Consider the following 15,398-nt stretch of genomic DNA (forward strand, 5'->3'; position numbering starts at 1 on the left):
CCCCAAACCTGGCCCAACTTTATGCCCATCTAAGAAATTTTGACTTAATTTCCTCTGCATTTATAACATTTATTCTTTACAAGATTTGTGATTTCAGTAAGTGAAAAAAATCTGTGATGTTTGCTTATACTTATCCTCCTTCCATTGACATAAAGTAAAACTAACCCACTTAATGCTTTAGGAGATGATTTCATAAGTTGCCATAGCTAAATAAAAATTAATCACTTGTTGCTGAGTCTGTCAGAACTTTGCCAGGCACAGGTTCTCAGATGACAGAGGTATCTATACACATATGAAAAAATGTTTCACTGTCACAGTCTTTTAAGAACTCAATTGTAGCTCCACCAGAAAGAGTTGTTTATGGTTCTTGACAATTATTAAGTCATTGGGCAATTTAGTCTCAAATATCAGAAATGCTTGACTTTTAGTAGTTCATTCTTACTGTTGTTTACTTTTCGTTTTGTTTAGCTCCCCATAGACCGAGGTGGTGGTGAAGGGAAGGCCATGTACATTGATACTGAAGGAACTTTCCGACCAGAGCGATTGCTGGCAGTGGCTGAAAGGTAGGCTAGTATTCTGAAGGTAAGGACTGTCTAACTATGATAATTAAATCTCATTAATCACTGGGTTTGATTCAGTTTATCAAGGTGACTAGGTCCTTTGACTTCCTTGACTTCTGTTCAGGTTCATTCTTGTTATGAGAGGATGACTACCTCTCAAAAGAGGTGGGTTTTGTTGTTTTTTTTTTTAAATCAGGACAGCTCTGCTTTTCAGCCTGAATCTTCAAATTATCTCACAAGCTTATTCTTTTTTTAATTTAAAATTTTATTTTTCCAATTACATGCAAACAAAGTTCACAGCATTCATTCATTTGCAAGTTTATGAGTTCCACAATTTTCCTACCACCCTCTCTTTCCTCCCCCCACTCTGTGGCTTTGAAAAATCTGTAAAAGTTGTACATGTACAATCATGTTTTACATATTTCCGTATTAGGCACATTCATAAGCTTATTCTACGTGTCACCTAGAATCTAATTTATAGTCACTTCTAGAATCTTTTTTTCTTGTCACCTGAAGCTTTGAAAATGAATTGAAATTCTTGTTACACAGCAATGAAACAGTTTCTCTAGCCATAGCCCCACATTGATATAAAACTGGTTGGTTACACCCTTGAAGCTGTGGGATCTATAGTGAAAAGGTGACTGAAATTTTCTCTGATTTAGGGAGGGTGGAGTTTTGGGCAATTTGTTTATTTTTTTCCCTCTTTGTCCCTTAGTCTGAGCCAAAGCCATAAAGCAGTATCACCAAGACACAAATTAACTGGGCTATTGTTGCATCATTGCAGACGCTTATCTCAGATCCCACAATTCTTTGCCAGGTCAAGAAACTAGGACAGATTTCTCCTTGGTGACTTTTGTTTTAAGGTGATATATATATTTCTGCACTAGTTCATCCCCTCCAAAAGTAACAGCATCCATTCAGAAAGATCCTGCTCAGAAATTATAGTTGGAGAACTTCGTTTTAGCCATCTGGAATTTCCCTTTAGCATATTGTAAGTTAGACTTTGGCTGATGTTCATAAATAGTGAATAAAGTGTAGAAAATTTGTTCACAAGATCCATTTTTGCAATTCTATTGTCTTATAAAATGATATTTAATTATGAGGAAAAGCTTGGAATTAGGCCAAAGACCTAAATGCTATTTGTATTTGTATCGCTTTGCCCATTTGAAAAAATGTTTCATTGCCACAGTTTTTTTTTTAGGTTTTTTTTTTTCAAGGCAATGGGGTTAAGTGGCTTGCCCAAGGCCACACGGCTAGGTGATTATTAAGTGTCTGAAGTCGGATTTGAACCCAGGTACTCCTGACTCCAAGGCCATTGCTCTATTCACTGCACCACCTAGCCGCCCCCATCGCCGCAGTCTTTAAGAAGTAGCTCCACCAGTAAGAGTTGTATGTGGTTCTTGACAATTAGTCATTATGAAGCCATTGGGCAATTTAGCTCAAATATCAGAAATACTTGACTTTAGTAGTTGGATTTGACTCCTGGTTCAGACACTTAATATCTACTTGATGCAGGTGAGCCACTCCAGCCCCAGTGAGCACCCATATACAGTCGGGGACATTTGTACTGGCCACTTTCCCACTCTGTTCACTCTGTCAGCCTTACAGTTCTGTTTAATGTGATCTGGTAGTGGTCATTCATATTTGTGTTATTATATTCGTTCCTGCTTGTTAGGAAAATTTTTCCTGTTTGAATTTCATGTGTTTGTGTTAATTGTAGACGTCTTGCCTCTATCAATAGTTGCTCAAAATAGGTTTTGCAAATAAGGTCCAGGGTCCAAGCAAGCTAATATATGATTATTTTTCACAGCAAAAGCTTTGAAAACGCCATAATTAATACATTTGCCAATACTGCTTAAGTATAGCCTATTATTTATGAACAACCCAATTCAGGCTATTATCGCATAATTTTCCTGTGTTGTATGACAACCTTTTCTCATGAAATCATTTAGATTTTTATCCAGGGAAAGAGCACCCTCTTGTGGTGGTAGAGAGTCAGCTTCTTTGCAAGAAGGCACTCCCAAGAGAAGTATATAAAAAAATAACTTGTGCCTGGAGCCCAAGATCCTGCAAAGGGTGTGAAAAGGAGAACCAAAAGAATGTTCTCCATTCCCAGTAAATCTTATGTGGCTCCTTTAAGGTGAGAACATCTTCCTTCTATTGATATCTCGAGTATTTTCTGAGCAACAAAGATTGCACATTGTTTTATAGTGAAGAAAGAAAAGTAGAAACCATCTAATTCATTTTTATCCACCTTACCTGTAGCTTAAATATGGAATATTTTATCTCTTCAAAAGAAGGCTTTAAAATTATTAGACTATAGCGAGGTAATGAAATAGAATGGTGTAGTTTAGCCAGAACCCCAAAGGGCCTCCCTAGTTCCTCAGACCTGGCAAATCTGACAGCTCCCCCCCCATTGTGTTAAGTACTTAGCATGGAAAGCCTGGAGTGGAGTTTAGCTCTCAGCTAGACTTCTTGATTAATGGCATTCGGTAGTATTAGAGCTCCATTGATATTCCAGCTACCTCATAGGATGCTAGAATATTCCTAGATTAATGAATAAACACAATGTTATTTGAAGAGAAAATAGGAATTTGGGAACCAGTGCTGTCAAAGACAAATTGTGACAATGGATGCCTCATTCTCAACCAGGGTTCCCTCCTAAAGGATAATCTGCTTGTCTCAGGTACTGGAAGAAGTAGGAATACAGAAGCTTTGCCCCAGTTCAGCATTTTGTAGAGATTCTTAAGTGGATCCATGATCTATGGGAGGGAGTGGAAAGACTCCTGAATTTGGAACCAGGTTAGAGAAATCTGGGTTCAAATTCTGCCTCTGGAAGTTACTAACCAGGTGACCATAGGCAAATTATTTAAATCTTTCAAGTTTATTTGAGACTCAATTTCCTCATTTTAAATGGACGTAATAATCTTGTGCCTAGGTCACAAGATACTTCTAAAGATCAAATGAGATGATGTATAAGGTTGCATTGCAACCTCAAAGTACCATATAGATGAATACTCACCATGTCCTAGGTACTTTGCTAAACCTTGAGAATGCAAATGAAAAAGTGAAACTGTTCTTGCCATTTAAAGAGATTATGTTCTTTATTGAAAAAAAATTTTCATATACAAAATCAAGCATTAAAAAGGATTCTATGGGGTGGCTAGGTGGAGCAATGGATAGAGCACCGGCCCTGGAGTCAGGAGTACCTGAGTTCAAATTTGGCCTCAGACACTTAATAATTACCTAGCTGTGTGGCCCTGGGCAAGCTACTTTAACCCTGTTGCCTTGCAAAAACTAAACGAAAGAAAGAAAGGAAGGAAGAAAGAAAGAAAGAAAGGCAGAAAGAAAGAAGATTCTAGGTAAAAATATGAATCTATTACATATGGTTTGTGCTTTAAAGAGTATTTATTAGCTCCAACATCTTAAACACCATCCTTAAAAAAGATTGTTAAGCAAAACAAGTCCAATGACATTTGTCAAAAATATTTATCTAAAATGTAATGACCTTTTGGGTCCATTATCCCTCTGTCAAGGGATAGCTAGCATGCTTCTCCATTGATTCTTTGGAATCACTATTAGTTAGACAGTGCATTGAAGAGAGTTCTTAAATTTTTCAAAAATTTTTTCTTCACAGTGATGACACTGTATAAAATATTCTCCTTGTTCTATTCTCTTCACTCTGTATTAGTTCAAATCAGTTCATCATATTTAATACCATAATTTAATCAGCCATAACCTAATTGATGGACATCCTATTTATCTCCACTTGTTTGCTTTAACAGAAAGAGCTGCTGTAAATATTTTTGTTCATATGTATGCTTATACCTCAGATCCCTTTGGTGGTATAAGCCTAGTAATGGTGTAACTAGGGCAAAATATATGCATAGTTTACTCACTCTTCAGAGGAAATTATATTGTAATGAATAGAAGAACACATACGGAAAAGGGAGTTTTGATTTGGAAAGTCACAGGAATGATATGTAGAACCAGAGAGTTATGCTTTTTCCAGAAGCAGTACTTCTATAGTAGAAAGCTGAAAGCAGAGCAACACCCCAGGTGTTTGGGGCAGAGAGATGGGTAGGGTGATGGGAAGAAGTCTGAGACTGCCTAGAAATTGGTCTGATTGAGTATGCACTCAACAATCAAGAAAATTATTACTTTATTAACATAGGTTCTCCAGGGGTATGAATGGCAACCCATTGGTGTGTGATTCTTCTTCATAGAAGAGCTGTCTTGTGTAAGGGACCCTCTCTGATTCTTTTCATATTACATGGATACCAGTGCAATACTTAGGTTGTCCATTTGGTACTAGTTACTCCGTGCCCAAAGGAGGTGGCCATCTCCTTTTCTTAAATGCCTTTTAAATTCTTTTACCACTTTCAAACAAATCGTAATTGGGAACCACCTTGTGTCTATCTATCCATTGCCATTTGAATCTTCTGGACTGTTTATTTTTCCATGAGTGATAGCAATATAGCTTAAATAGGAAAATATCAATTTTAAAAAGATATATTTTGGGGTGGCTAGGTGGCTGAGTGGATAAAGCACCGGCCCTGGAGTCAGGAGTACCTGGGTTCAAATCCGGTCTCAGACACTTAATGATTGCCTAGCTATGTGGTCTTGGGCAAGCCACTTAACCCCATTTGCCTTGCAAAAGCATCTGTTTGTTAACCATAGTTAAATAAGACTGTGGAGGACTCCATTATCAGTAAGAAATTCAAGCATTTGAGGTTTCCCTATCATATCCTTTATTTAGTATTGATAATCAGAGGATCATTAAACAAAGAGGATCATTATGTGTTATTATCCATCATCATTTGCAGTATCATTTTATTTTTTTTTCACTTTGATGGGTATAATTTTAAAATTTTCTTTTTTGTGTAAGCCTGAGCAAGCATGGTTCCTTATACAAAGGAAAAACAAAATGCTTCATGATACTTTGAATCTGTAATGTGTATTCAGCTTGTTATTGATGTTCTTTTGTTTTCTTTTGTATCAGTGTCATTATTCACTCCTCTCCCCCCCCAAGAAAAACTCTTTCTTAACAAGTATAAAAGATAGTCATCTCATTCTGTACCTTTAGTCCATCAGCCTCTGCCAAGAACTGGAAAGCCTACCTCCTCATCAGTCTTCTGGAGTCATAGCTGATCATTGTGTAAATGATTCCCCTTGTTCATCCCATTTCCATTGGTGGGATCTCGTAATTGCACTACTTCTCTTATCAGTTGTATGACAAGCTTTGACTTGCTAAAGGGAATTGCCTCAAAAACCTGCCTGTTATCTTCTTTCATTTTTCATCAAGGATACAACCTATGTATGTATGGGCTATTCTTATAAAGATTTCAAAGAAATGAAAAAGGATGTCAGTGGTTACTAATGTCATCAGTCAGTCAGCAGGCATTAAGTGCCTACTGTGTGCTAGCATCTGAAATAAAACTACTTCGTGCATGGTTCTGTATTTTGCTATTTTGTGATTTTAATTGGTGGTCTTAAAAAGTAAAGTACCGGGGTGGCTAGGTGGTGCAGTGGATAGAGCACCAGCCCTGGAATCAGGAGTACCTGAGTTCAAATTCGGCCTCAGTCACTTAATAATTACCTTGTTGTGTGGCCTTGGGCAAGCCACTTAACCCCAATTTGCCTTGCAAAAACCTTAAAAAAAAAAAAGTAAGTTACCACTTTGGGTGAATAAGCTCTTCAAGGAAATGATTCCCATTAAAACATCACATGTAAATGAATAGCTATTTCTATATCAGAAGAGAATTTGTTGGTTGTAGTAGCTCTTACAGCATATTTTTTACTGTCTAGAATGGAAATGATTATGGTAAAAGTGAGTATGATTTTAAAAAACAGAATGTGCCTAACTTCTCTGTTTAAAAGGAAGCAAGGGTGGGCTAACCATTTATTGAGCCCCAAACATGAACTTACAAGTGTCAGACTCATTTTTTCCAAAGACACTCAGAGGAGAGCCCTAAGTGTGGTAGAAGTCATACTCAAAAGTTACAAACTCTCAAGTGTCATTTGTGCTTCTGAAATGAAATAAAGTTGATTCATTCCCTGTAGTTATCCTCTTTCTCTTTGCTAATGATAGCTGGATTTCCTTCCAGCCAATGATAGCTTTAGCTTCTACCATGCTCAGGCTGTTCCTCTTCCACTTGGGTTTGAGAGCTCTCTAGTCTAAATTCTGAGAGGGCCCTTGGCTGCCATTGCTTTTGAGTGACTGCTTGATGGAGCCTAAGGTGTAGAGCAGTATCTCCAGATTCCCTTCTGGAGTAGTGGTTTAGGGATTTAGTCATGGATTTCAAAATTGTTTCTATTTCCATCTGTTGGAGGGGATTGGAATTTCCTGGCCTGAATTTCAAGCAAAACACAGCAGTAATTTTTGGCAGATACGTCTGGTTTTGAAAGTATGCCTTTGGGCGTAATTAGTCCAGGGAAAAAACTTTTCTGTGACCAGACAGAGGATGCAGCTTTTCAGACCAGCTGTAGAGTCAAAAAATCCTGACCTTCAAGAGCTCCAACACTCCATAGATGTATAATGCTTTATAGGAAGACAAAGTGCTTTACTGCATAGCCCCTCCCTCCTGAACCCCAGAGAGTAAGAAATTACAAGTATTATTTCCATTTGTCAAAAAAGGAAGCTGAGACTCAGGTAGAGGAAATAATCTGCCTAAGATTAAAATGTTAATGAGTGGCAGAACTAAGACTAGAATCTAGCTTTTCTAACCCCCAACTTGGGGTACTTTCTATATTTGTTTGGAGTTTGTACAGAAGTAGTGCGGTCAAAAACCAAAGGACTGAATTGTGGCTTTTTTTTTTTAAGATTTTATTTATTTTCAGTTTTACATTTTTTCCTCTAATCTTACTTCCCTACCCCCCCCCACAGAAGGCAATTTGCCAGTCTTTACATTGTTTCCATGGCATACGTTGATCCAAATTGAATGTGATGAGAGAGAAATGGTATCCTTAAGGAAGAATTGTGACTTTTTAAATGAGCTTTTGTAAATCAGTTCTGAGGTATCCAGTGTGAAGTATCCAGATAAAAATTCTTTGGCAGTTCAGGTCTAATTTTCTGAACTGTTGCAATCAGCAGTTTCTGCTTGTCCATTTTGATCATCTTCATGGACTTCTCAAAATTGAAGATTTCTCCAGGTTGCTATCTCTGATAGATTAATTTCCTTTCACATACTGGAGGAAAGAAGCAAAGGATGATAAAGATTGCATTATGAAAAATATCTTGACATGATATTGTAGATCTCTTACTTCATTCTTGGTTCAAATACCTGTGGGGGAATCCTCATTCTATAACATCTGAAAGGAACTATTTTACAGCATCCTGTATATATCATTTATTTTATAATCAAGTCAAATGATATAAGTGCCATGAGGGTATCTGACTAAATGATCTCTAAAGACCCTGAAGGTGTTGGGCCAAAAATAAGGTTGAACAAGCATCTGATCAGTTCTGTCTGCCACCCAGGACTACATCCTAGTTATTACAGAAGTTGGCACAACAAAAATTTCTGGATGCAGAACCAAAATGGTTCCCATTCACTAGACTTTATTTTAAATTTTATTGGTCTTTTATATTTGCATCACATTTATTTCTGATATATCTGTGCTTCCCCAAAAACTTTCCCATTGTAACATAGAATATATAAAGAGAAAGAGAACTGCAATTCCACTGACACAGACTGTATCCAAAGAGTTTATGAGAATGTTCTTCCTGACTTATGGAAGTCCATTGGATTTCTGTGTAAAGACAATTCAGGCACTTTGCGCCATTTGGGTTTATTATACAATAATCACTGCACAACTCCCAGCACCACATTCCTTTATAATTAAGAAAAACTATGAAGCAAAACTTACTGGTAGAGCAATCTTGTCTGATGGTATGTGCAATATAAGGAAGGGCACCTTAGTGTCCCCTCCCTCTGTCCAGAAATGGGCAGTGTGTTTCTTCCCTGTGGGACCATGTTATTTATGTATATAGGATATGGTTTTACTTGACTCTGTTATTAAATCTCATTTAATAAAGACTTTTCATGTTTTCCCAGAATTCCTCACATCTGTTGTTTCCTAGAGTGTACTAAAATTCCATTCTATTCCATTCATAAGTTTTTGGTTTATTTGGCTGTTTCCCAATTATTTTTGACACCTCTTTGTGGTCAGTTTTTTTGCTATAACTATTGGACCTGTTGGTCAGCAAACATTTAATAGCACCTACTATGTGTTCTCAAGGAGGTCACAGTTAATGGAAAGACAGAAGGCAAATTAGCTGGACAGACAAGATATATTCAGGAAAAACTGGAAGTAATCTCAGAGAGAAGGCCCTAAGATTAAGACCTGGGAAAAGCTTCTTGCAGAAGGTGGACTTTAGTTAAGCATTTAAAGAAAGCCAGGGGAGGCTTTTTTTTATTAGAATTGCTGGGTTAAACACTTTGAGGCAGCTAAGTGGTATAATCAGGTTTGGAATCAAGGAAACAAACCCTTGTTCAAATCCAACTTCAGACAGTAGTTTTGTGATTTTGGGTAATTTCATTAATCACTCTGCCTCAATTTCCTCAACTGTGAAATGGGCATAATAATATCTACCTCATGAGGTCATTATGATCAAATAAGAAAATTGCAAAGGGCTTAGCACAGTGCCAGGTCCATAGTAAGCACTATACAAATGTTAGCTAACTATATTATCATTATTATTATTATTATTATTATTATTATTATTATTATTATTATTACAGGATTCTGAATTCTTTTCCGGAATGGTTGTACCATGTTGTTTCAACATTGCCTTGCAATCCTTTCTTATCTTTGCCAATTTGATGACTTGAGGTAAAAGTCATTTCAAAAAATTCATAAAGTTAGATATTTAAAGCATTTTTATATGGTAGTTTGCATTTTTTCTTTTGGAAATACTTGTTCTTATCACTGGTGTAATTTGACACCTTCTAATCAAATGTTCCTAGAGGCAGAGCCTAGAGAATCATCTTTAGGATCTACTTAGCTTTTTAATCCTTTTGAAATGTTCTCACTAGGTATGGCCTATCTGGCAGTGATGTCCTAGATAATGTTGCATATGCTCGAGGCTTCAATACTGACCACCAAACCCAGCTCCTCTATCAGGCTTCAGCCATGATGGTCGAGTCCAGGTATGTTTGGAAGCAAATGGTAATGATGCTCTTTCCTGAGAAAATCCAATACTTTTTTTTCCCAATTGATATTTTATTTCATTCTTCTAATTACATGTTATGAAAGTTTTTCACCATCCATCCACATGCACAGGCATATTTATAAGTTACATAATTTCCTTCCACCCTCCCTTCCCACTCCCCTTCCCTCAGGAGCAAAAGTCTGGTGAACATTGTGCATAAACATCTATGTTAACATGTTTACAGATTAGTTATTTTCTGTATGAGGAATTAGGACTAAGGGAAAAGAAAGAAAACCATGAGATAACATAGTGGATTCAGGTTCTGTGGTTTGTTTTGTTTTTCTTCTGAATGTGGATGACATTGGCCATAACAGGTCTCCCATTGTTGTCCTAGCTCTCTGATCTGCTGGGAGGAGCTGCATCTATCAAAGTTGATCAACTCAGTGTTGTTAATGTGTACAATATTCTCTTGGTTCTGCTCAGCATCATTTCCTTCTCTAGAGTTCAACTATTCATGGTTTCTTATAAAAAAAATAGTACCTCATAACATTCATATACCACATAACTTGTTTTGCCATTCCTCAATTTCCAATTCTCTGCCACTATAAAAAGAGCTGCTATAGATATTTTGGAATGTGTGAGACTTCCCATTTTTTATGATTTCTTCTGGATATAGGTAAAGTATTGGTATCGCTGGGTGAAAGGGTATGGATCAGTTTTATTGCTCTTTAGCATAGTTTGAGGAAATCCAATACTAAGCAAGTTCAGACTGATCAGAGGTTAGCCATGGGAATGAGTAGTTTGGGCCTGGGGGCAGGAAGGAGGAGATCTAGACCCAGCTCTGCTGCTGACTTGCTGTGTGACCCACAACAAATTGTTATTTTTAAAAAGGAGACTAATACTGCTGAACTTATCAGGAGGAAGTTAGAAATTTAGGCAGCTATATGGCATAGTGGATAGAGTGCTGGGCCTGGAGTCAGGAAGACTCATCTGCCTGAGTTCAAATCCAGCTTACTAGCTTGTGTGATCCTGGACATGTCACTTAACCCTATCCATTCCTCATCCGTAAAATGAGCTGGAAAAAAAATGGATTACGGAAAGTTGGAGATGATCAAACAACTGAAACAGCTACATATTTACAGTAGTGAGCATCAGATGTTTGTTCAATGTAGGAGTCTTGTGCCACAACCATGAAGGCTATTTTTTGAAGCACATTTTTTCCTTCCAATTAAATATTTTATATTAAGGGATGAATATATGTTTGAAATTTTTAGGTAATGAGGAAGACTGAACCAGATTTAAGCAAAAAATATTTTCCATTGTATATCTCTGTTCCTTGCCCCTTAGGTATGCATTGTTAATTGTGGATAGTGCTACTGCTCTCTATCGGACGGATTACTCTGGACGAGGGGAGCTCTCGGCCAGACAGATGCACTTAGCCAGGTTCCTTCGGATGCTCCTACGACTTGCTGATGAGGTAGAGCTGTTGGGGCAATAGTGAGGGAGCGCCTTATTTCATTTTTAGTATATGTAGTAAGGGTTGCTAAGGGGGAGGAGAACTGCTACTACCACTGAAATGCAAATTCAGGCATTTGATAGCCTACCCGATGTAAGGCACTGTGCTAGATTCTCAAGATGAGTTATGATAAACTCTGTTCCCAAGAAGCTTATGATCCAATAGGCTGAAAGATCAGTTAAACAAGTAACTAGGAACCTAGTTTTTTATCCTCTTTTTTGAAGGGGAAAAACCAGAGAATATTAGTCATCAGTTTTTTATTGTTGTTACAGAAAGTTAAGAGTTAGAGCCAGTAGAATTTTCTGGGAAACAATAGGATAAGGTGCCTACTGATGTTTATGGTAATGAAAGAGACCTTGTGTTTGTCTTTCCCCCCTCAGTTTGGTGTGGCAGTGGTGATCACTAATCAGGTGGTAGCCCAAGTAGATGGTGCAGCTATGTTTGCTGCAGATCCCAAAAAGCCCATTGGAGGAAACATCATTGCACATGCCTCAACAACTAGGTATGGTAATGACTTACATATATTCATATACGATGCCTTTTTTTTTTTTAGTCTACTGTTTTCTGCCAGTTTCCTGTAAAGATAATTCTTAACATTCATTTTATTTATTTATTTTTTGGGGGGGGTTGAAAGGCAAATGGGGTCAAGTGGCTTGCCCAAGGCCACACAGCTAGTTAATTATTAAGTGTCTGAGGTCAGATTTGAACTTGGGTACTACTAACTCCAGGGCTGGTGCTCTATCCACTGCGCCACCTAGCTGCCCCCAAGGATGCCTCCTTTAAAAAGAAATTATGAACTTAGAAAAAATTAATTTGAAAAGCTACTTGGAAAAATTGCAGAAATATGAAAACTTACAAAAGACTTTTTAAACTCTTTTCCTTCTATTGTTTAGAAGTATTTTGAATCCACTATTAATTGCTCCCAACTCAGCAGTTAATTAATGGACTTTAATTGGTACGCAAGTACTTTTAAAGGAATGAAAGCCATTAAAATTAAAAACTATATGTAGATCTCTCATTCCCTTTCTAGTCAGAAACTGTTTTGCTAATAACCTCAGCAATATTTTGCTATCCTGATAATCTACTGAGGAGTGACTAGAAATGATTTTTCCCAAGTGAGGAATACAGAAAAAATTCTCGTTTTCTTTCCTCCAAAAGTATGCAAACCAGAAAAACTAAGACTTATTTAGAACTTAGAGATGGCCTTTGTAATTTGGAATGCAACTAATATAAGTGATTTGTGGTTTATTTATTTTTTCAATCAGGCTGTACTTGAGGAAAGGACGAGGAGAAACCAGGATTTGCAAGATCTATGACTCTCCCTGTCTTCCTGAGGCTGAAGCTATGTTTGCTATTAATGCCGATGGAGTAGGGGATGCCAAAGACTGATGCACTACTTTGAATTCACTTTTAAAACTTGAGTGTTTTCTTATGAAGAGGATTGTTCCCTGGGGTTCTTCACAGGGCCTTTTCCTGTTGTGATGGTCCCAGAAGAGACTTTCAGGAGACTTCCGTGAAAACAACCATTGTATTTGCCCATCTGAAGGTGTAAACAGGAGACAGGTCAGCAGTTAGAAACCCTACTTTGAATTGTTGATTCCTTTTGAGTTGATATCTCTGATTTTTATGGTCCTGGGGGGAGGGAGTTGCAGCTCTTCCCATAACAAAATATCTTCAAATGGGCATAAGATTTCCATTTGTCTGGAGTATCTTTTTTTTGTGTGTGGCCACAACTGGACTAAGAACTTGAAAAAACTGGGCTCTTTTCCCTGCCACTGTCTTTAATGATGAAAATTAAATGACCCAAAACTTTATAAAGCCAAGATGTGAAAGAATCCCCTACTCATCCCAAGCTTCTCACAGGGTCTTGTTTCTCTTGACAGTAAAATTCACCATAAAGTTATCATCAGCCATGTTAGTGTTGAGATTTTATATATTAAATATTTCTATCCATTGAAGGGAAGGAAGTTTTTTCTTTTAAGATAAATGATTCTTGAGTAGGAAGCCTCAATTTATTAGGCCACTTGATTAGTCCCAACTATTTACCTTTATTGCTTGCAGAGAAGTTCTGGGGTCTTGGGCATTTCAGGAGCCTTTGCAAAGAAATTTAAGCCCCAAAATGAAATATATAGTGGAAATAGGATTTTTGAAGCTAAGCATCCTACGCTAAGACCTTTTTTTAGCTAAATATTGTAAGTTTTCTCTACCCCTCCTTGCTGTTGATGTTATTTACTGCTTTGTTACGTTCAGTGGGGTGGGGCATATATTTAGACTCTTGGTATTATATAATATATAATGATGGAATCCTAATATCAGTAGCCATGAAGGGGTCTGTTAAAAGAGCAGAATCCTCATCATTATTTGGTAAATTGCCAGGGGTGCAGTAAAGGTAGAATGGAATGTGATCACGGCTATGGCTTTTCATTGGAGTGGTCTATGGCTGCCCCTCCCCCAAATCACAAAGCTTTTTCACTATTTTGAAACCAGTTTTTTCACTTTTCTTCTCAATTTAGAGCCCAATTTTTCTAATGTTAGTTTTAAAAGGATTGTAATATGAAGGGAAGGATATATTTAGAAATGAACATGATGTAGAACAAAATGCATCAATAAAGTAGCTTTAAGGACTACTTCCTTGTTGTCTAGCCTGGGACTAGCAAGGTAGAATGTCCTATTGGGAAGTGACAATCTACCTTTTCTCTAGAATGTAAGCCGCCCATTGTACAAATATACCATTAGGCCCTCCCTTTGCCTACAATATGATTGGACAGTAACCTTCATGGATCTCTTAGATTTTAACTTTTGCTCTCTAGTTGTCTCTTAAAGGACTGCTATATAAAAACAAAATGCAAAAATGAATCCAGTTCTCCCAGGATTCATGAGGACTTAATGAAGTCAGAATCCTAACTTCACAAAATTCCATTTTTGTTTTCTTTGGGTTAATGCTCAGGCCAATCTACTGCAGTAGGATGACTATAGGAAACTAGCTGGTTGACTTGAAACTTTTTTTTTATTAACTCTCGCCCCAAAGTTTTTTACACACGTGCAGAGACCAGCATGCCCTAGGTGACAATATCAACATGGAATCTAGGCTCCCTGAAAAGTAAGGAAAGAACACAGACTAGGGTGAAGGGAGGGACTATAGTGTTTCTGTCCATAATGATTTACGCTTCTCACCCTGGCTGGCCCTCTCAGATACCATTTTCTTGCTGACTTCTCTTATGTCTATTAAATAGATGAAACTACATTTTCTGGACCCTTTGGTATAAGAGGTCTACATTGTTGCTTTATCTGAACTTGCTGAATGCTCACCAAGTGTTTTGTAAAGGGATGTTCTCTGTAACTTCAGGGCTAATGTCTTTACTGCTACAGCTTTTCAAACATATAAAAATATTAAAATATTCTTGTGTCTGAAAACATTTGTGCCTAAAAATGTTTCTAAACTGTGCAACCCAAGTAGATGAAGCCAATTCAGATTTAGCTCAGAATCATGTATATCCCCTCACTGCATCAAAGTCTACACAGAAAATCTAGATAGTGAGAAATCTGCTCAGATCATGTACTTTTAAATTGGAGTTAAGTGACCTACCTAGGGTAGGATCCGAAGCGAGTTTTTCCAGACATGACTAGATCATGCTGCTAAAAGAGGATCCCATGAAAGAAGTAGGTAAAATATTTCCATTTGGAAGATAAATTTTCTGATAAAAGACCAGTGCATCTTTCTACCCATCCCTCCACTCCCCCTGGACCAAGGATTGTGTAGATAATGAATAGGGGCACTGCTTCTGCTCAGTTCTCTTTAACTAACATTGTGTTCCAGGATTGTCTGTGACTATTCAAAAAGCCAAGACAATAACCCTTCACAGACAGCTGAAACCGCACAAAGAGCAATAGAGCCCTCTTACACATACCTAGCATTTTGTATCTTTCTTAAAGAATGAAGCCTTGACAATCTTGCCAGTGCTCTGCCTTGTTCATAAAAAGGCTCTTATGTCTATCCCAGGATTTTGCTTCATGTCAGTGCCTTGACTTAACTTATCTGATGCTGCATGTGCCCAAGGGAAAATGAACTTAGAAGTAAAGAATTGAAGACGTACGAGGCCCATAATTATGTGTCAAAAGAAAGGGACAAGCTACTCCAGGGACTGAATTCAAGTTGACAGAAACCAAT

At 37.5% G+C, this 15,398-nt stretch overlaps 1 protein-coding gene across 2 annotated transcripts in view; it reads left to right on the forward strand.

The window, feature by feature from the left end:
* Positions 1-14,851, forward strand: part of RAD51 (RAD51 recombinase) — a 40,760-nt gene extending 25,909 nt beyond the window's left edge. The window contains exons 6-10 of one of the 2 annotated variants that reach the window (XM_074235113.1): positions 469-563; positions 9,599-9,712; positions 11,062-11,191; positions 11,611-11,732; positions 12,496-14,850. In XM_074235113.1, the coding sequence (XP_074091214.1) occupies positions 469-563; positions 9,599-9,712; positions 11,062-11,191; positions 11,611-11,732; positions 12,496-12,619 (585 nt within the window). In that variant the 3' untranslated portion in view covers positions 12,620-14,850. Of the gene's footprint in view, positions 1-468; positions 564-9,598; positions 9,713-11,061; positions 11,192-11,610; positions 11,733-12,495 lie in introns of both variants that reach the window. The other variant, XM_074235114.1, reaches the window with a different exon arrangement.
* The last annotated feature ends 547 nt before the right edge of the window (positions 14,852-15,398 follow it).

The sequence above is a fragment of the Macrotis lagotis genome, chromosome 4, assembly GCF_037893015.1.
Source record: "Macrotis lagotis isolate mMagLag1 chromosome 4, bilby.v1.9.chrom.fasta, whole genome shotgun sequence".
In the NCBI taxonomy this organism is placed as follows: domain Eukaryota; kingdom Metazoa; phylum Chordata; class Mammalia; order Peramelemorphia; family Peramelidae; genus Macrotis; species Macrotis lagotis.